Source organism: Cydia fagiglandana, chromosome 21, assembly GCF_963556715.1.
Source record: "Cydia fagiglandana chromosome 21, ilCydFagi1.1, whole genome shotgun sequence".
NCBI lineage: Eukaryota > Metazoa > Arthropoda > Insecta > Lepidoptera > Tortricidae > Cydia > Cydia fagiglandana.
Genome location: NC_085952.1, coordinates 11,895,191 through 11,917,253, shown reverse-complemented (window position 1 = coordinate 11,917,253; position 22,063 = coordinate 11,895,191). Strand labels below are relative to the sequence as shown.

The 22,063-nt window shown below is 37.1% G+C and overlaps 1 protein-coding gene across 1 annotated transcript in view; it reads left to right on the top strand.

Moving 5' to 3' along the window:
* The first annotated feature begins 323 nt into the window (after window positions 1-323).
* The window catches only part of LOC134675212 (uncharacterized), a 41,448-nt gene continuing 19,708 nt past the window's right edge, over window positions 324-22,063 (top strand). The window contains exons 1-2 of the mRNA XM_063533423.1: window positions 324-1,141; window positions 19,088-19,168. Coding sequence (XP_063389493.1) covers window positions 796-1,141; window positions 19,088-19,168 — 427 coding nt within the window. The 5' untranslated portion in view covers window positions 324-795. The remainder of the gene's footprint in view (window positions 1,142-19,087; window positions 19,169-22,063) is intronic.

Sequence of the window (22,063 nt, the reverse complement as noted above, 5' to 3'; positions counted from 1 at the left end):
CGAAAATCGAAGTTCGCAAATTGCGGGGATTTTTCTCTGTCACTCTAATTACGCCTTCATTAGAGTAAAAGAGAAAGATCCCCGCAATTTGCGAATTTCGGTTTTCGCGGTAGCCGCTCAGCATCGTTTTATTTCAGTCTGGTATCACATTTGGGTCTATTTGCAAATGCAAAACATTAAGCGTCATGTTTATTTTGTTCTGTTTCAGTCTCGATTAATTTACATTCGTTGCATGTTGATGTGTATAACAACTAATATTTACTAACTAAATAATCGACAGAAAATGTAATAAGTAATATTCCTCTAAGGTAATAAATGAGATAAAGTGTACTAGTAGGTAGTACAAAAAGATAGTAATGTGATTTAAAAACGATAAAAGTAAAATAGTCCATATTTGCTAACAGTACATTCGAAAGTAAAATATCATTCCTGCAGGCCTAATAACGAATCCGTGCACTTATAACAATTTTTTCGCATAAATTTCGCTTCGATCGTCGAGATTGCACCTTACGCACGCGCACCACGGAAAATAATTGATCGCAAACTCGCCCAGTGGAAAGAAAAGTGGTCTAATGTAAATCAACTAGAATACCAACACACGTGAAGGCACCGGCAAAAAAAAAATGCACACACGGACTTGCAGAGGCAAGCACCGTGACCGTGGATAAAAATCATCAGCAGTGCATTCGAAGACCCATTGACGAACTAACCACCGATGAAGGTGGAGCGGATCAAGGAGTGACCCACAAATGGATTGGTGACTTTAGTGCTGAAGTGTAGTGACATTGGTTCAAAATGACTGCCATATTGTTGATCGCTTGTATGGTGGTGGCGCAAGCGAGGGCCGGTATAGTTGAGTTGAACTGCAGTGATAATGCAACGTGTATTGAGCATATGGCGAGGGAGTTTGTGAGGAGCATGAGACAGCAGAGAGCGGTGAAGGTGTTCGACGTGCTGACGATCGAGCCGGTGGCAGTGAAGGGGTTACGGCAAGCGAGGTCGAGGCAGGGATTCCTGTCGAGGTTCCTGGAGAGTCACGCGTTCAGCTTCGACTGGAACGACTGGTCGTTTCGGTTGACCAAGCCTGAGGAGAGGAGCGGTGTCGTGGACTTGGAAGTTTACGAGAGCAGAACTGCTAAAGGTAAGTGTTGGGATTTTGATAGAAAATTATAACAAATTCAATGACAATTCATACAATTTATTGCACAACCATATTTGAGGTCTACAGTAAAAAGTGATAATACAAAACTAACTGTTAGTACTAATACAGTAAACTAAAAAAACAATGCAAAGAACAGTAGGTACCTAACTAAAATAAAGAAACAGAAAGAAACAATTAATCATCCATAGTTGCAAACTTTAGGGCGCAAAGATGAAATAATTAATCCGAATCAGTTTCTAATGACTTTCCCAAGTCACAGCGCGTAAATTTAAATCTTAATTAATTCGAGGTTTCTAGATCGTTTTCAAATTCGGATATAATTAATGCGAAGAAAAGGTAACTTCATTTAACAATACAAAGTTTTGAATTAATAGGTAAGTATAATGTCAAAGTTGAACAAATAAAATAATAATTAGCAAACGAAAATACCGTGAACATAAATATTAATCCAGCTTTGATTGAAAAATCATGCTTCGTTACCCATATCGTCACACATGCCTAGTCATTAAGTAAAGAAAGTAATAAAACATCATCACAGCTTGTAGCAATTTAAGCCTTAACGCATAGTAATAAGATTGTATTTCGTATGAAAATATTGGTGACTTAACCTTTATATAAATGATATTTGTAAAACCGGGTATACATTAGCAGATCGTTTTAATCGATTACGTGCTTAGATTTAAATGAGGAGTTGGATTGGAGGTTTCATTGTTCAGGTTAAAATACAATGTTGTTCACGATTCTTTAAAAATCTAGGCAATATGACCAGAAAATTAGTATATTTTTAAATGCAGTAAATCATGCCAGGCATAGTAATAGGAATTTTTGTGTTCACCCTTATCTTTTTGGATTTATTTTTAATTACTCTTTAATAATAATTAAATATTATAGGACAATTTCACACAGATCGACCCAGTCCCACAGTAAGCTCAAACTCTAAACCAATTTTAAATTTTTATCAAGAATAATCTGGGGGCCAATTTTTTAATTCGAGCGCTGGATTTCGTTACTCGAAAGTCTGTGGAAAATGCCAAATTGATAATGTTGAAAACGTTTTCAATTCTATCAGTAGAATTTAAATGGCTTGTAGTGGAGATATATTGCAGGGAAAAATCACGAGATCGAGCGCTCAAAATTCAAAAATCGACCCTCAGAGGCGCTTTTAGTTTAATTTCATATCAAAATTGCTACACTATTTTGACGATTTTTTTTTCATAAAAACGATCTAGAACTCATTATGAGAACAAGGAACGAAGCAACGTGAACGTTTCTCCATACAAACGTAGTCCCCATTTTTCTCTTTGGATATTGAAAACTGGACGAACGGAGACGGACTAGACGAACGGAGAATCCGACGAATGGTGCAGAGTTGGATAGGGGTTTCGGTTTGTATGCAGAGACGTAAGCTGGACTTGAGAATTACAGTGAGATAGGAGACAGTGATGATTTACGGCTCCGAAACGTGGTCTTTCACTATCGGCCTCATCTCAAAACTCAAAGTCGCTCAACGAGCTATGGAGAGGGCTATGCTCGGAGTTTCTCTATATGATCGAATCAGAAATGAGGAGATCCGTAGACGAACTAAAGTCACCGACATAGCCCACCGGATTAGCAAGCTGAAGTGGCAATGGGCAGGCCACATTGCACGCAAAGAAGATGGCCGATGGGGTCGAAAAGTGCTCGAGTGGAGACCACGGACTAGCAAGCGCAGCGTAGGACGTCCACCCACAAGATGGACAGACGACCTTGTTAAGGTCGCCGGAAGACGCTGGATGCGGGTCGCTTCCAACCGGCACGTATGGAGGTCCAAGGGGCGTCCCCCATACTGGAAGAGAGGCCTATGTTCAGCAGTGGACGTCTATAAAAGGCTGAGATGATGATGATGATGATGATGATGAGGAGACAGTGTACTCCGATAAACTGGGCCTGAGATATAGTATAGATTGAAACGCGTGTATGTAAATAAAGCCAAGCCATGTAATTCTCCATTCTCAACACACCTACGGGGTATCAATAATACAATTTTTGTTAATGTTAATCCTTTACCTCCGTATTCTCACGGAAACCCACGAACGTGTTATGCTATTTCAGCTAGTTTCAGTGCAAAAAGTACAGTTTTAAAGTAAGGTTTACTGAAATGAAAAGGATTGGTCATTACATAATTTTGTATTTTAATGTTTTATCTAAAATCTGTCTTTGAAATATTTCTCCCCCATTTACTTCATTACGCCAAATGCCTTTAAATCTTTGAGATTTTTAGAGTTCAAATAGGTTTATCAAGTAAGTAATTAATTAACTAAATAATAAACATAGGTAACCTGTTCTTTTTATTTTATGAAAGATAAGATTACACTACCTAATCAACCATAATCGACGAATTATAAAACCTACTCATGTAGACAAAACGAATTATAAACGGTAATCATGTAAAAAACGCCTTTTAACATGGTTACTTTTTACTTTTAACAATTGAATCAACATCAACCAATTCTGTGTTAATTTCCGTGCAGCGAATATTTCCTAACTTTTTCACCTATCATTAGATTCCCTGTCGGCCGTGTACACGCTGCCTTACCGATTCCATACCGATGACATGCCAACGTGTAATTAGCTCAGTTTGCTGTGAAATTAGTCTCCGGCTTTCCTCTTGAGGAATTTCCGTTATTACGGATTTTCTTTTTCTGTTGTGATCAATTTCACGTGTCCTTTCCTTAATGTTTATTATGTTAAATATATCACAAGTTCTCACTGATTTGGTATTTTATTAGAAAATATAATTAGAGATTTATTTATTTAATGACAGATACAACTGATAGGATTCTGAGCTGCAGAATTAATAGCATCATAGGGGTAGGTATGACAAGAAATTCGTTATCAAGGATTTTAATATACATAGGTTTACTAGCTTTAGTAAAAAAAAAAACAAATCCTATAGTAAGTGCAGTATTACTACTTATAGAAGACGTTTTTACTGTTTTATTGAATTGAAATCGCAAATAAATAATATACGAAAAAGTTTAGTATTTGAAAGTGATTATCTGATTGAGCATTGTAATGTTATTCTATGTCTTTAATTGTAATAAATTAATTACACAAGTATTTGTGAAATATTACTAAATTATCAAATCTTTTGAGTTGCGCGTAATTAAATTGTTAGAATTGCCAATATTATACTGTAACATTTTTTGTAAAACATTATCCAGTTATACCTAACATTATAATTTCATCAATCAATTTAATGTGAAAGGCTATTATTACTAACAACTACATCATTAATTTGTTGTTATTCAATTATTATAATAATTATACGTAATAACTTATTAATGTATCATAACGATGTCATAATAATTTCGATGTATTTTTTTCACCTAACCTAAACATGTCTGCCGCATGCACCCGGAAAAGTGAGGCCAAAATAAGTAGTTACTGAGTGGGACCCACGGAACACCATAGACGGTGCAGGCCGGGGTTCCAGCAGACCGAAAAATAGATGGCGGAACGACTTGGACGCATTCTACCCCAAATGGTGGGAAAATGCCGATGCTATCATGCTATGTTCGAGTGGGGAAAATGTGGGAGACCTGTGCCCAGCAGTGGGACACCAAAGTAGGCTAATAAACAAAAACCAAACACAAATATTACCTATGTACTAGAACTAAGCTCTAATTCATAGTAGAGTAGTAAATTCAATTGATAAAACAAAAGATACAATTGTACGAGCGCTCAACCATAGACTTAGTAATTCTATTGAAAGAACTTTATCTAAAAGTCTTGTCTTCCTAGACTTTAGAGTTCACAATGGCTGGTTATTTGTGCCAGTTAGTTGCCTATGTTAATGTGACTATAATGATATAATCAAACATCAATTGAGCGGTTGAGCGGATTACGACAATATCAAGTGCAGTAAGGCGAAGGCTAGACGTACAATAAATACTGTGATTTACTGATATTTTTTTTTAATTATGAATGGGCTTACTCATGGCCACAGACTAGCCGAGGCGTAGACGTGGCCTACGATGGAGCGAGCTCGCCCAGAAGGTGCCTGTTCACTCTATCAAACACACTGTTCACTGTATCAAATATCGTGATATTCGTGATACTATTGATCATCTAGTCTAGTATATTGAGCGATCGCAATATCACGGAAATGTAGATTTAGATGAGCCAGCGATCCAGGTTCAAGTTTCACCCACAAAAGTGATTTTTTCCACTTTTAAATTGTTTTAAGCTCAATAACATGTATATTTATTGGTACTAGTTGTGATTTCTTTTCATCCCGCCCAGAATGAATAGCTATTGAACGAGCCAAATTTTACCAAATGAAAGAAAAAAAAGTCGATTACAAAATGAAAATCGGCCCACAAAGGAGTTTTAGTCAAAACGGCATATAACAGTTTTTAATTATTCATTTTTAATCAATCAGTCTTTAACCATCCGTGGAATATGGGTTGAATAAATTATCGATAAGTAATTAATTATGAATGAGTACGAAGATAATAACTAATTTCCCGTTGGAAGCACGAATTAATGTTCACTTCATTTCGCTCCACTGCCCGGTATAAGTAAGTCGGCTGCCGGAACTGCCGCTTTGTATGGACTCTTTTATATTGGATCAGAAAGAATGTTTTTGATGTTACAAGCTTTTTATTATTTACTAAAACGGGACTTGAGATAAAACAGGAGCTGAGTTTTAAATATTTTAGGTAAATATACCCGTCTCGCAAACGGAAGTGGCTCCTAAAACTAGTGCGATAAGGACAAGGCGAAAAATCCTGCGTAAAAATCACAAAAATCGAGGTTTCGTACTCAACTGTTTCCTCCTCCAAAACTTTACCAATCGCAACCAAATTTGGAAATCTAAATGATTATGAAATTATCTGTGTCGAACCGTTTTGCTATTTGGCTAATTGATATCAGTTTTGAATACTACGCCTCTCATTGCGGCATAGTCAATGAGGCCATTTTGGCCATTTTTGAAGGGCTCTAGCGCCTTAAAAAAACAAAAATATCCACAAAAGCAAAACGGTCCGATACAGATATTGACAATATTAATCTGTGTTGAAAAAGTCATTGCTCTAGCATCAAACTCCACGGAGGAAACCGTCGAGTACGTTTGTATGGAGAAATGACCACTCCTGTTGGCTCTTAACTATTAACGGAGAAGATGAGGAGTAGGCTAGCGTGGTATGGGCATGTAATGAGGAGGGATGTATGTCATATAGGCAAAAGAATGTTAGGGATGATTGTTCATGTACGGAGAGCGGATGGTAGACCCAAAAAACGATGGATGGATTGTGTGAGAGAGGATATGAGAATGAAAGCAGTGAGTGCTGAGGTGACGAAAGATAGAGGAGAATGGAAGAGAAAAACGTGTTGTGCCGACCCCACATAACGTGGGATAAGGGCAGGGAAGGCCTCTATATTAAATTGTAAGTACTTAGGTAAACTAATGTCATACTTCAACAAAAAAAAAATTCCAACCTTAATTTGTAAAAATTTATGCAAGGAATAAAAGGCATTTTTATTTTATAAGGGCAGGGAAAAGAAAAAGATGTGGTCTGTCAGATAAGCTAAGTGACCTTGACATTTAAAATTCGCATATAATAATCGTATAATATAACTATTACGATAAAAGTGCGGAAAGTAGGAAATTCGCAACGAGTAGTGGCAAATTTAAATCGACACGAATTGCGAATTACCTACTCGCACGTGCATTTTACAACGTTTTACAGTAGGTACATATCGCTCTTTATATTTTCGACGTAGGCGCGGAAAGTGCTCATTCCCGCACTAGTGCGGGAAAGTAGCACCATATATAATGTATAATACTATTAAAGGTATTCTTTGTTGCTTACATCAACAACTTCCCTAAGAAACCTCATTAGGGACGTGACGTAGCTACGTAATTAAGGGTTTTTTGCACGGGACGTTATTTGATCGTTATTTCCTTCTTATACTTGGGGCCCGATTCGGATTTTGAAATAGACATCTATTAGATATCTTTTAGACATCACCAAGATGCAATAACGAATATGTCTACGATCTAACCTGTCAAATTTGACATTGCGCGATTCTGGAGATACTCTTGAACGATTTCCACAGGATATGACTTAGAGATCCAATTCACATCTAATAGATATCTTACTCTATCTAACGTAAAAGTGATATTGGTTGCCCGAATTGCGCTGCAAAAGAGAACTAGTTGATATCTAAACTATGACGTATCTAGAATGGATCTCGTACGTGTCGTCTCTTGTGAATATCTTGAAGTTCGAATACGGCAGTTGTTTTCGTTGTATTGGAAAGATATTGTTTGCTTGTTGATGTTTACCGTATATTATTACGCTCGTATTTTTTTCCTTTATGTTAGCATTTTCCATCGGCTGCTTTTATCATGATTTTTATCCTGATATTGAAATTAGAGTAATTGGGCTAAGTATCTGAATTGAAGAAAAACAAACATTAAATTTATTTTTTCTTAGTAACCATTACACAAGGCACGTTTATATAATTTATCTTTAAACCTAAAGAAAGCAACATAAAACCGTTATTAAAATGATTCTCTAATATTCGGTTACTAGGTAAGTTTCAGTAACATTTTGGGTAGCTGAGTCAACGGAGTAAGTACCTAGTAAATAGCGTTTCGTACTAAAATTGTAGAATGCCTATTAGGCATTGAGTCTGCCATTTGTACATTTTCCTTTTCATTTGTACATCTTTGCTCGTTCAGGGGACCCGCATTCGGGCCGGCGCTGCGGCTGACCAGACCCAAGTACTCAAGCGCCGCAAATACTCAACGTTGCTCAACGGCTATGAGTTTTCGGCGCTCGCGGTTGAGACTTCGGGTCCCTGGTCAGCCGACATGAACATATTCATAAGAGCACTCTGTCGGCGCGGCTGGTTGACACCACAGGAGGCTCTAAGTAAGCTGGCGCGTAAGTACCTCTCTCAACGTATTACAGAGAGGTAACGCCACCAATTTCTGGGGTCCATGCCGCAGTCCAACTTGTTAGAAGGGGTATTCTCTTTGCGTAAGTACAGTCGACGTCCAAGATATGTTTACATTTTTCGCCTTATTAACAACGCGTAAGGTCCAAAAGTGTAAACATATATTTGACGTCGACTGTACCTCTCTCAACGTATTTCCCTTGCAATACAGAGAGGTGACGCTACCAATTTCTGGGGTCCATGCCGCAATCCGACTTGTTAGAATCTAGGGGTATCCTCTTTGTAATTGGTTTGGTTTTTGTGGTAAGTATATTTTATAGTTTGTATTTTTATTTAATTTCCAGTTTTAACTTTAGTTTTAATATTGTAATGATACTTATTCCTTAGTTTAAGATTCACATTGTATACGCAAACTATGTTTGAAAGAGACATGTTTTAAAATGCATACGTACATGTAATGCTAAAAGCTTTAGCAATAATGTAAATGCATACACGTACATTTTTAAAGCGGAAAATACAATGAAAATACTTATGAAAAATGCTGCAGGGTAGAATCCGGTTATTATCCTTCTTTATTTACAAGCAAAAATCTTCATTATTTACAAGCATAGCTAGCTAGCAAGACATAATAAGAACGCCGTGGTAAGGCTACCTGAGATTAAAACAAAACAGAAATACTTGTTTTATTGACCTTAGAGAAAAGCATCCTATATAAATAAGGTCATAAATTATTCTAACGTCAATGCCTGGGCATCAAAAAGCAACAAATTCCAAGAACATTTCCTTTTCATCTTTGATCTTATTTTAATAGCTGACTATTTTTCCTTTGACAAGCAATTTGGCTTCTGTTTAGAAGAAAAATATGGGATGTCCGCGTAAGAAATTGCCGTAATATTTTACTTGCCCTCAGAGAACCTTTATATTATTGTGTAGACACTTAAAATGGCGTAAAAATAAAAAATGCCTTCCTCGAAACGTCGGAGGTAAATCTTAAAACTTAAATACCCGATTGAGTCCCGTTGTGCAATTTAATAACGTGTAAAAATCGTAAAATTTTAAATTAGTGTATGCATATAGTTTGTTAATAAATATTTGCTATTATAAAAAGCAGTAATAGTACAGATATACTCGTAGTGCGTAATTGTCTATAGCGGAAGCAGTAATAAAGTTGACCCAAAATTTTTTATTAAGCTATGAGCTTCATCACATCTGATATGTATGGCAGCGATACATAACTGATTCCAGTATTATGATCGTTTTTGCTTGGAAACGTTCATATTTGTCATGCTTCTTCAGTCAACCTCAGTACTTATTGCACCGAGACTGACTGAAATTGATTGAAAATGCACTACATCTGAATCAGAGACAAATCTATTCATAAATCCCACAACTTGTTTTCAAGGGTGAACCTCTTACACAAGGGTTACCCTGCATCTTATCTTATCTTATTGTTATCAAAAGTATTCTTTCAGAGTTCTGAGGAAAAACGTGAAAAGTCACTAAATCGCCAAATTTTTCGTCGCAAATTTCACGCGGCGCGGCGTATCTTTTCTTCCCTCTTTATTCGGTTAAATTATGTTCTAATGTATGGGCAAGAAAAATAAATTATAACCAGCATTCTATGAATGTAGTATGATACCTTTGGGTATGGTGCTTTACGCACACTAGCGTCCCTCCCCCTTCCCCTGACGCAACCCCCCCTTTTAGCATGAAATATGTCCCGGTTTACGGTTTTTTTATTTTTGAGAAAAGTATTAGAGTTAGGAACAAAGTGTCAATGAAAGAAATATATTAACTCACATTATAAACGGGTCTAACGCGAATTATATTCAATTACCTTTATTTACCGACGTTTCGACACAGGACTATTCGGACTATTGACAATAATTAACATTATGTGTGGTGGGTGGTTTGAAAATGTGATGTCTACCCCAAACTTTTCCATACACTTTTCGTCGGGTAGATGCACAAATCTCTGTTTTGACATTTTGCTGGGACAATCAGTCAGCCGCGACCACGACCAGTGAAACCTGTGTCGAAACGTCGGTAAATAAAGGTAATTGAATATAATTCGCGTTAGACCCGTTTATAATGTGAGTTAATATGTATTCAAAACGCGAAAGTTTAAAATATTATAATGAAAGAAATGTTCCCTATTAAATTCTTACGGCCTCTTAAAATAAAGTTTGTGTTAAAGTTTGGCTGTCTCATTTTAATCACAGACAAAAAGAATCAAACTATCGTTGTCTTACACTAGTACTTACTAGCACCCAAAAGAAAAGGATGAGTGATGAGTATAGTTTTCTGTCCTAACTGACTGACAAATTGGTTTGACCAAGTACTTTCTATTGCGTGTCCCCGGCTGTCAGTGAAGAGCCGAATACTTCAGCACATCCTGTCTTATCTAGTTTACAGTAATTAGTGGGCTGCTTGAACTGTTTATGCGCTCTTACTGCGGCGCGACACGCGAGCGGTTAGTAGGACAGAAAATATCCGGGAGTCGCGCAAGTAGGTATCTTTCGGCCCAATTCGTACTTTAAGATACGTCAGTTAATAGATCTCGAAACGATATGGAGTAGATGTGTCAGTGTCAAAAGTGACGTTTTTGTTTGATAAAATGTCACATTTTGACACTGACATATCTAATCCATATCGTTTCTAGATCTATTAATTGACATATCTTAATGTTCGAATAGTGCAGTTTGTTTCGTTTACCTTTTTTTTAACTCGACGACCGGTTTGGCCTAGTGGGTCCTGGGTTTGAATCCCGGTAAGGGCATTTGTGTGATGAACACAAATATTTGTTCCTGATGGCTTCCTGAGTCATGGGTGTTTTCTATGTATATGTATGTATTTATGTATATAAGTATGTATGTCGTTGCCTAGCACCCATATTACAAGCTTTGCTTATTTTGGGGCTAGGTTGATCTGTGTAAGATGTCCCCCCCATATTTATTTATTTATTTACTTTGAATCCGGAGGTCGCGGGTTCAAATCCTGGGTGACACCAATTAGTTTTTCGGAACTTATGTACGAAATATCATTGGATATTTACCACTAGCTTTTCGGTGAAGGAAAACATCGTGAGGAAACCTGCATACATCTGCGAAGAATTTCAAAGGTGTATGTGAAGTCCCCAATCCGCATTGGGCTAACGTGGGGACTATAGCCCAAACTCTCTCGTGCTTGAGAGGAGGCCTGTGCCCAGCAGTGGGACGTATATAGGCTAAATTATTATTATTTATGATACTTAGTAATTTTATTAATGACAAATTCATATCCGCAACCCAGGCTTCGTCAGGAGGGTACAAACATAAATCAGCATTAGGCACCGTCATTGCACACAAACAATAAATCTGTCCGCAACAGGCCTCGTCTTTACCCCTCAATGTCGGTTATTCTAATACAGCTATTGGAAACCGGCCAAGTGCGAGTCGGACTCGCGCACGAAGGGTTCCGTACCATTTACGCAAAAAACGGCAAAAAAATCATGTTTGTTGTATGGGAGCCCCACTTCAATATTTATTTTATTATGTTTTTAGAATTTGTTCTTATAGCGACAGCAGAAATACAGCATCGGAAAATTTCAACTGCCTAGCTATCACAGTTCATGATTTACAGCCTGGTGACAGACGGACAGACGGACAACGGAGTCTTAGTAATAGGGACCCGCTTTTACCCTTCGGGTGGAACCCTAATAAAAACGACCACCCTGAATCGTATCCGGTCCAAAAGTTCTTCTGAAATCATCATCATTATTGAAATCCCCAAACATTGTACCTATAAAATCTTCTTAATTATATTTTAAACTGGTCTAACTAAATTAATATTAATATTTAACAAGCAGAAAAGTCTGCGAATGATGCTATGAAGCTTAGAATAAATTAAGAAACCGTTTAAGAAGTGTCTTGACACTCTTACGGTAGATGTCGCTAGGGTCCTCTTGAACCATAATACGGTGGAAAGATTATGGATGAGGTCTTGGTGACTCAGATGGCAGTGCGATGGAGTATCGATCCAGAGGCCGTGAGTTCAACTCTCACCCAAGACAGTAATTTTTCCACATTTAAATTTGGCCTAAATTACTTCACAATAATAGCAAACATCCAGACAAATTAAATTGTCAATGTTACGAGACTAATTCAATAAATCCGAATATAGACTCTAAATCAATCAATACAAGATCAATACCGTCAAAAGAATGTCAAAATCTCTGACATTTATTTTTCAAAGTCCCTAGTAAAGGCATTCTCATTTAACAATTTGATACAGTTTTTTTTCATCTTAGGCTAGGTCGTTTATAACATGAATATAAAAGTAAAATATAAAAACACTTACAAAACAATACAAAAAAACATATAAACACATTATAAAAACTGGGCAAGTGCGAGTCGGACTCGTGCACGAAGGGTTCCGTACCATAATGTAAAAAAAAAAAAACAAAAAAAAGCAAAAAAAAAACGGTCACCCATCCAAGTACTGACCACTCCCGACGTTGCTTAACTTTGGTCAAAAATCACGTTTGTTGTATGGGAGCCCCATTTAAATCTTTATTCTATTCTGTTTTTAGTATTTGTTGTTATAGCGGCAACAGAAATACATCATCTGTGTTTCAAATTTCAACTGTCTAGCTATCACGGTTCGTGAGATACAGCCTGGTGACAGACGGACGGACGGACAGTCTTAGTAATAGGGTCCCGTTTTACCCTTTGGGTACGGAACCCTAAAAACACCTAGGGTGCCGCCAGTTGCTGCCTAGCTAGTGTAGCTGGGTAGGGGCTTGGCTTTCGCTGAGATACTTATGATAACTTTTTACGGTAAAAGCTAGCGAGTCCTGGCAACCAATTTTACATGACATACTGCCGTATTCGAACTTCAAGATATTCACAAGAGACGACACGTACTAGATCCATTCTAGATACGTTATAGTTTAGATATCAACTAGTTTTCTTTTGCAGCGCAATTCGGGCAACAAATGTCACTTTTACGTTAGATAGAGTAAGATATCTATTATATATGAATTAGATCTCTAAGTCATATCCTGTGGAAATCGTTCAAGAGTGTCTCCAGAATCGTGCAAGTGTCAAATTTGCAGAGATGTGAAAAATACTTTATAAAAAGTATTTAAATACAAAATACAAATACTTCCTTGATAATACTATTTCAAATGCAAAATACAAAATAGTTTTTGAATTTGTATTTAAATACAAAATACGAAATAGGTATTTTCAAAATACTTTTTTAAAATACAAATACTTTGCGATAAAAGGTACTCTGAGTAGTGAATACCTAGTCTGATTTAAAAAGTATTACTCGGAATTTCCGAGTTGAAAAGACTCTCTTTATTCTTTGAAATCAATCCTCTATCTAAAGTGCAAATTTCTTATTGTTTGCTCATATTAACCGGTAGGATGTAGGTATGGATGATGGTTTTTAACGGCCAACTTTTAGAGCATTAATTTGTAATGTTTTACAGCTATTATAATGCCTCTCGTTAGTGTGATGAAAACGTCTCGTTTGTGTTTCACCAGGGCAAAAAGTTTGTTCTCCTCTCGTGCCTTGAAACCCTCGCAACACTCAAGATTCCACTTTTTTAACCACTTGCTACGCTTGTGGTCATGTGCGACGTTACTAAACAGCAGATTCAACAGTTCCATGTTAAAAAAATGAGAGAGTTGCCAGGATTGTCACATCAGAAGAGATTGTAACTCCTACCTACATTACCTACCTACTATAAAGTATTTTGTATTTTGAAAATAGAAAATAGGTCCCAAAAACTATTTCAAATAAAATACAAAATAGTTTTCTTCAAAAGGTATTTAAATACAAAATACAAAATAGGTATTTTGCATTTTGTATTTGCATTTTAAATACCTACAAGTATTTCAAATAAGTCACATCTCTGCAAATTTGACAGGTTAGACCTTAAACATATCGTTATTGTATCTTGGTGATGTCTAAAATATGTCTAATAGATGTCTATTTCATAATCCGAATCGGGCCCATATTTTTGTTTGGATTTTATTATATCAATATCAAAACCTTCATAGATTTTAAAATTAGAATACCGATTTCGGAGGGTACCTAATAATTTTCCTCCGCATTTTCCCTTTGTACAATCAAGGGGCTTAAAATATATTGATATAATTTCCCATCTCGTATCGCCGTCGGTGGGTTTTAGAATGTCCTTTTTTAGAACGCTAAAAATATCATAAAAAGTTTATAAAGATATAAAACTGGGGAAAATATATAATATTTTATGAATGTATTCAAAGTCGTGTCCTTTTTTTTTACATTCGTTAGGGTATAATGTGGAATAAACTCTTTTTCACCACACCAGCTCGGAAAGGCTTACTTTGCGCTTCAAAAACTGATAGCAAAGTTGCATTTTATTCACATGTGAGGCAAAGTAATCAAATGCAAATTTTGAGTTGTTATCTTATGTTACCTGATGGTTGAATTGACTTTTAAATGATGATTTGGGATGATAAATATTTAATAACATTCATTTGGATTTGATTTGCTTTGATTGCGTTTTATATTTTCCATTTAATATTTGCTTCGGATTGGTGTGGTGAAAAATTTTGTGTTTCACTCGGGGGCACATTTTGTTTAACCCTCGTGCTTTGAAACCCTCGCAACGCTCAAGATTCCATTTCTCGAACCACTCGCTACGCTCGTGGTTCAATTATGGAATCTTTCGCCTGCTCGGGTATCAATATTAGCACGAGCGGTTAAACAACAACTTTGCCCCCTTGTAAAACAAATAACTATTTAACCTACATATTAAAAAAAAGTATTATTTTATTTATGTATTTCAATTCGAAATAGAAAGGTTTGATAAATTTTACCTACTTCCCACCTTCGAATGAAGCTGAAAATTTGCATATCGATATAAATATATGTAAGTCGAGTGACAATGCAATAGTATGATACCAAGGAGCTGATCTGATGATGTAGACAAGAGGTGGCCATAGGATCTCTGTGAAAAAACATTTTATTGGATTTCACAGTGAAATAGTAATAACTGTAATGCTGTGTAATTATTGGAACAAATAAATAAATAAGACAACGAAACTTAATTGTATTTTGGGTTTTTATAATAGTTTCGATGAGTAATTAGTTGCCAGTGGAAAAAAAGTTGAACCAAAAATGAAACTTGCTGAAAATTTGTTCTGAAGAGTTTGACCCAGTTACCTATTTTGTTTTTCCTCAAAGTAGACAAAAGGGTAATCTCATGAAAAATGTGGACTGTTTATTTGGTTCAATGTGTCGCCAGGATATATTGTACAATAAAATAATAACGCGAATGTGGGATTTCGTCATATTGCCCTCACAGTATGTATCAAGCACCAGTAGCTTATTAAATAAGTGCGTTTACAGTTTGTAGTGCAAAATTATTTTCCATCGTATTTTCACGGTAACGTACGAACGTGTCTTGCTATTTCAGTCTCGGCACAAAAAGTACTGAGGTTGACTGAAGTAGCATGACAAATACGAACGTTTCCGAGAACGTGGAACGCTATTTTAAAGAAATTCATTCTTATAAACTAAAATATAGACAAGACAAGTCGCCACACCCAGCCAGAAACATGCCTGCTCCGGACTAGCTAGCATACCAAGGGACGGAATTTTGTGGGGAGTGACGAGCTCTGGAATGGGGAGGGATAGTTATAATCAGCCGGCTGTGCAGCCTAAGGCACCCCCCTGATGCCCGCCGTGCACGAGCCCAACCGCGCGAGCTCGTGCCAGACCCCTAGGAACCACAAAGCCGCAGATTGGCCAACATGACCTCAAAGCCATGATGGCCAACATGAAGAAGAAAGAAGAAGAAGGAAGAGGAAATCCGACAACTTAAACGTCGGAAGAATAGACCGGGCTGTCGCTACAGCCCGCGATAGAAGCCGCCAAAAAGGGCCTTGCCCTGACACGGCCCCCCCACGCCCTCCCAAGGGAGAGTGTGAGATGATCCCGCTGCTGTGCCTAAAGCCAATATTGGAAGGTAGGAGGGGTAGGTTATGTCGTCGAAGGAGAGCGTTGGTGACATGCTGCTCGTCGTTTACGTTTCGGTCTTCGTGTCTTGTATCAAGTGAGGTCGATGTTATATTGAGATTCTGTTTGCTCGTCGATTCGGAGTGCTGGTCATATACTAAGAAAATGTGACCAAGGTATCCAGTCCTATAAAATTTGACCTATGCCACCGTGACCCAGGTGATCGAATGGCTGAGGCACCTGTCGAGACAGCAGAGGACGCTGGTTCGATTCCAGCCTTGCGCTCTGAAAGCCTTGGTCACTTTTTCTAAGTAAATATATGAGTTTCGTTTTATAATTTATATAGTAGTGTTTGTACTCGAAATAAGAACATTTTTTTTCTGGAAATAAATTAATTTGTTTTAATGTTTCTTATAGTATACATTCATCCTTACTTTACTGTGTAACCCAACGTTTGCTACGTTATATGTTCCGCAATATCGCTGGCCCAATATTACAGGGTCCTATGTTTCACTTGTATCGAACTGAAATTTGAACATTGTCATAATGACATTAAGTCGAATTTCAACTATCTTGAAAATGTGACATAGAACTTTGTAATATTGGGCCAGCGATATATGCGTACAATTTGTCAGAACATTCATAAGCTTCGACCCACATGATGCTTCGTAAGCTTATTAAATTAAATGAATAATAATACAATTTTAGTAACTACTTGCAATGGCCCTAAATGTAGTCTGTAAGCGAGTTTTAGAGTGCTGACTTGGGAGCGGTCCGAGTATATTTTGTGAAATTATAAGCTTATTATAACTATTATAAGCTGTTCACGATGGTCAATCCAAGCACGATGATGCCTGGTTTTCCTCATTAAAAGAAAAACGCATGAGGCGCCACGAGCAGGCCTCCAACCTGGGTGAGCATATACCTGCCGTGTGTGTGGCCGTGTGATCCTCTCTCGTATAGGGCTATACAGCCACGAACGCAAGTGTCGTAACCAGGATGCTGCTTAAAACATCTGACACAGATGATAAAGGCCTATTATTATTATTAGTTGTTATTTAACTTGCAATGTTTGTATGTGTTTGAGTCAAATTTTGCAAGCTAAATTAGAGCCACATCCCATTATTAGGTATAATGAAATATTATCTGATTGTGTTTGGGTTTAATTTGAAATTTCACGATGAGTAGGTAATTACATAGTAAAGTTGTTGAGTATTAGTTGAATAAAACAATAAGCAACTGCAACAACTGTGCAGGAAACTGTGTGTTTCCATGTATGTACATTTATTCTAGGTTGTGCTAGAAACAGGATTTGTATTGAATTGTATCATAAAAAATTACGTGTATTTCGCTCGTACTTGCTTGTCCGTACGCGCATTAGCACGGCGACACTTGACACCTAAATAACATGATTCATCATCATTTCCTCGTATTTTTATGTCAGCAATGTATTGGCCTGTTACTCAATATTGCCGACAATACACCGTGTTTTTTATTGAATTCCGTTAACTTCGGGGTATGATTAAGAACGTTTAAGAAAACTAAATGGCATAGTTAATTTTCAAAAAAAAAATTTTTTTTTGCTTTTTTTAAAACAAAAAAATAATTTTAAAAAGTAATTAAATGTAGCATATAGCGTTGTTGTAACACGGGCATTACATTTAACTCAACGAAACAATTGAAATCTGTGACATATCAATGTCATTTCGAACATCGATCGACCGAGATTGTACTTAAGTTTAGTAGCAAATGTATGAACTCATTCTAAACACTAATCAATATGTAAACCGGCCCTAAGGCAAGTGTACACGCTTGTAGAGGCCTTATAGGAAAAAAATAAATTATTGATTATATCCGAAATGGAGTTAATTAGAATATCGGTGTCTTTGAGAAAGTTACTTGATTTAAGCTCAGGAATGCACCCTTGAAATTAACGGAAAACAAAAAAAACACGGTGTATACCTACCATGTCTCAATGTTGCCTGATTGTCGGTTAATCATCTAAAAGGTCTTTAAAAGGTCTCCTGTTCTACTCGTATTCTAATTTGAATCTTTGTTTTGACAAATCAAAATTGCATTTATCTTGGCAAATTTTGACATCTGGGCGGCTACAGGCTAAAACAATACATAAGTACTCGTTTAATTTTCATAAATGTTAAACCTTTTGTGTTTAAAAACTTCTTCATTATAATCTTCTCGTAGTTAGAAATATATTTATTAATTCAAGTGTGGACTGAATGAAGATGTAGTGATAAACATCGAGAAAGGTATGTTGAGATGGTTTGGACATGTGCAAAGAATGAGTGAAAGAAGGCTAACAAAGAGAGTGTATAAGGGAGAAGTCGAAGTGGGAGTTAGAAGGGGTAGACCTCGGCGGATTTTCTCTGACCAGATCGGGGAAATCCTAAAGAAAGGCCAGGTGAAGAGCACTCTAAACCAGCGAGCATGTATGAGGAATGTTATGAAAGTGAAGGAAGCGAAAGAGGTATATCACAGGATCGTAGCAAGTGGAAATCCGTGGTCTCTAACCTACCCATTCGGGAAATATGCGTAATTATAATTATGTATGTGTGTAATTTAATTTCCAAAAGATCATATCGTCAGTCATTACCTTGACTTGCTAATTAGCTTATATAAATGGTAATGAAATACAAAATACGCCCTAAAATAAGAATTCATATTGAATTTCAAAGAATAGTTAACTAATATTATGATAATCTAACAAAGCACAAAATTATTCATGTAAATTTTGATAAAATTTAATCAATTGGAATATTATAATAATTGTGACGTTATCTATGAAAAGGGACCATATTGTCGATGACGCTTACGCCATTATTAACGATGCTCCGATATAAATACAATGCCGCGCGACGCTGTGCGGCGTAAGCGCCATCGGCAATAAAGTCCTTTTTCATAGATAATGCCCCAATTATGTATTCATTATTAACGTAGACTTTAAATTAGTTTTCGTTATAATTTCAGATGTTTCGGAGCAAGTGCCGAAGAAATCCAACAGCAAGGTGGAGGAAGAAGAGGATAAAACGCCAAAACGAACCGGCCTAAGTAAGTAAATAATAATAAATAAATATTATAGGACATTTTTACACAGATTGACTAAGCCCCACGGTAAGCTCAAGAAGGCTTGTGTTGTGGGTACCTACTCTGACAACGATATATGTAATATATAAATACTTAAATACATAGATAACAAACATGACTCAGGAACAAAGATCTGTATCATCATACAAATAAATGCCCTTACCAGGATTCGAAGCCGGGACCATCGGCTTCGCAGGCAGAGTTACTACCCGCTAGGCCAGACCGGTCGTCAAAAGTACAATTTGAATTAAAACTTATAAATAAATAAACAACGGGTTGCACTCCGGGAGTGCCGGCAGAAGTGAAAACTCAACGACATTGTAACTAAAAATATTAATAACAGCGCCATTTAGTGCAAAATGTCTGCAGCACTATGTATAATTGAGGATAACGCCATCTAGCGTTATTTCTTCGCATTACTTGAAACCCCTAAGCACATGACTGTGAGTACTACAGTTACCTATATCAATACCAGTTTGAGTGAAACTCACTAGATGGCATTTAAATAAAAAAAAACACAATGACATTGTCCGTCACACGTTACGTCACACAAGCGCCCTGCGCCGCTTAAACGAAACAGCAGGCTCAGGCATACATTTGCGCCGCGCGGTAGAAAGAGAGGGTTACGCCTTACACTGTCTCGAGATTAACATTTTTTTCCCCACCTCAAAAAGTGCACAGCGCCGCTAAAGAAGTTTGCACTTCAAAAACATCCGGACAAGTGCGAGTCGGACTTGCCCACCGTTATTTTTATACCATTTAATAATTATGCAAAGTAACGATATGCATCTTACATTTAGCCCAAGTCAGCGTTATGACAGTTTACATTATGCGCATTAACATTATGCGTCCTCAATTATGCGATTTAAAAGTTATGAGTAATATAAGTTATGCCAATTTGAATTAGTTAGCACTTATGTATTACATATGTTATGCGAATTGATATAGACTTCTTAGAAAATAGCTCGCCATGTGTTGCGTTTTGCGTTGCATATGATTTGTATGGTTCCAAGGATAAATACCTACATCAGGGTTCAGATTATTTTAAGAATCATAACGCATTGCACGTATGAAACGTATTGCGTATGTGGGCTCAATTGGTCCTTGCCTTAATAAATGAGTATAACAAAGTATGGAGGGTTTTACATAAAATGGTGATTACAAATTAAAATGATGACAACCCAATTATAACGATGGGGTGATCATCTAAATTGTCCCATCATTTTAATTGGGTTGAAGTTCAGGCCACAGGTCGGCGCGGGAACTTTGATTTAATTAATTGGGTGTTGAATTCTGGGATCAGTTTACATGAAGGTTTACTCCACAAATAACCGCAGAACAGGCCAATTCGAACGTACCCTGAGCGCCGTTCGAACAATGCTTATAAGATGTCACAGCGGTAAGATACCGATATGTCAATGTCAAAACTGACGCTTTTGGTTGAAGAAATAATGTCACTTAACACTGACAATTGGCGTATTATGGCTTTATCCATCTTTATACACGTGATAAAATAACAGTCACTTTTTAACACTTTGGGATAGAAAGTGACGGACACTGTTTTATCACGCTGTCACGTAGACAAGAATGACCATCATTCCGTACAGATCGGTATCGTACCTACCGGTTCTCTTATAAGTAGACATAGAGATTTTTCTAGCACGAACGAGGCAATACAGTGCTAGTATAGTGATTTCCTTTCAATATTTTAGTTTATTCTTGTTCATTTATTTCCGAATGTGCCCTTGTATCTTCTTCTTCTACCTAGCGTTATCCCGGTCCAGGGTCCGCTTGTATATGAAACTTATAAGATAGGTACCGATAAACTAAACATGTGCTAGAAAAATATCTATATCTGTACGAATTTGTACGAAAAACGCATTGTACGAATCGGGCCCTAACTGCAAATTGGCCTCTCGGCATTTGTAGTAGCGATAACCGCGGCCTGACCCATAATGAATATTGTAGAATGTAGATAGATAAAGACCCCAGAAGGGTTTTATCGCATCGTTAATGATAAGGTTCCTGTGATAAGGAACCCACGTAGCGGCGTAGTTCCGAACAACTGACAGGCCGATACCGACCGGCGGATTGTTAATCAGTGGGCCTCTTAGACTGCTCACACGACGCCGCTCCTCCGTTAATAAATGTCAGCTGACAGATCATATGAAACACAAATCCAGATCAAATGCATGACCAAGTCAGTTATTAGAATCAGAATTAGCCTGTCGGTGTCTGTGTAACGCCTGTTTATATTTTCTTTGAATTTTCCAATTAGAGCACATTGCTTTTAAATTTGCGCAGGCATTTCATAATATTGGAAATTGAAATCTTGTTTATTTAAGGGATCATTATAATACTTTTCATAAATTTAAACAACAAATTGTTTTCTTTATAATGTTTTAATAATAAGGAACATCGTTAAAATATCAAACTGTAATGAAAAGACGACTTGTGGGCCAAGTTAACCACAGAGTGGGAGCACCACGAGTCTAACCGGGGATAACTTGGACTCCTTCTTGAGAGGCTGGCCAGCTGATATAGCACCAAACAGAGTCGAGAGACTCATGTCTGCAATAATGAAATAGTAGATTGTACAACAAGGGCATAAAGTGACCCATTTTTACCCGAGGCAATTTTTTAGTCTGAGCGAAGCGAAGACCAAACTAGTAGACGAGGGTAAAAATGGACATTTATGCCCTTGTTGTACCCTCTGCTTTTCACTTCGATTTCGAGGAAAATAAAACACATTTTTCACGAAATTGTCGTAAAGCGAAAGAACATAAAACCAATTCCCGCCAACTAGCTTTTTAATTTTTTTAGGGTTCCGTACCCAAAAGGTAAAACGGGACCCTATTA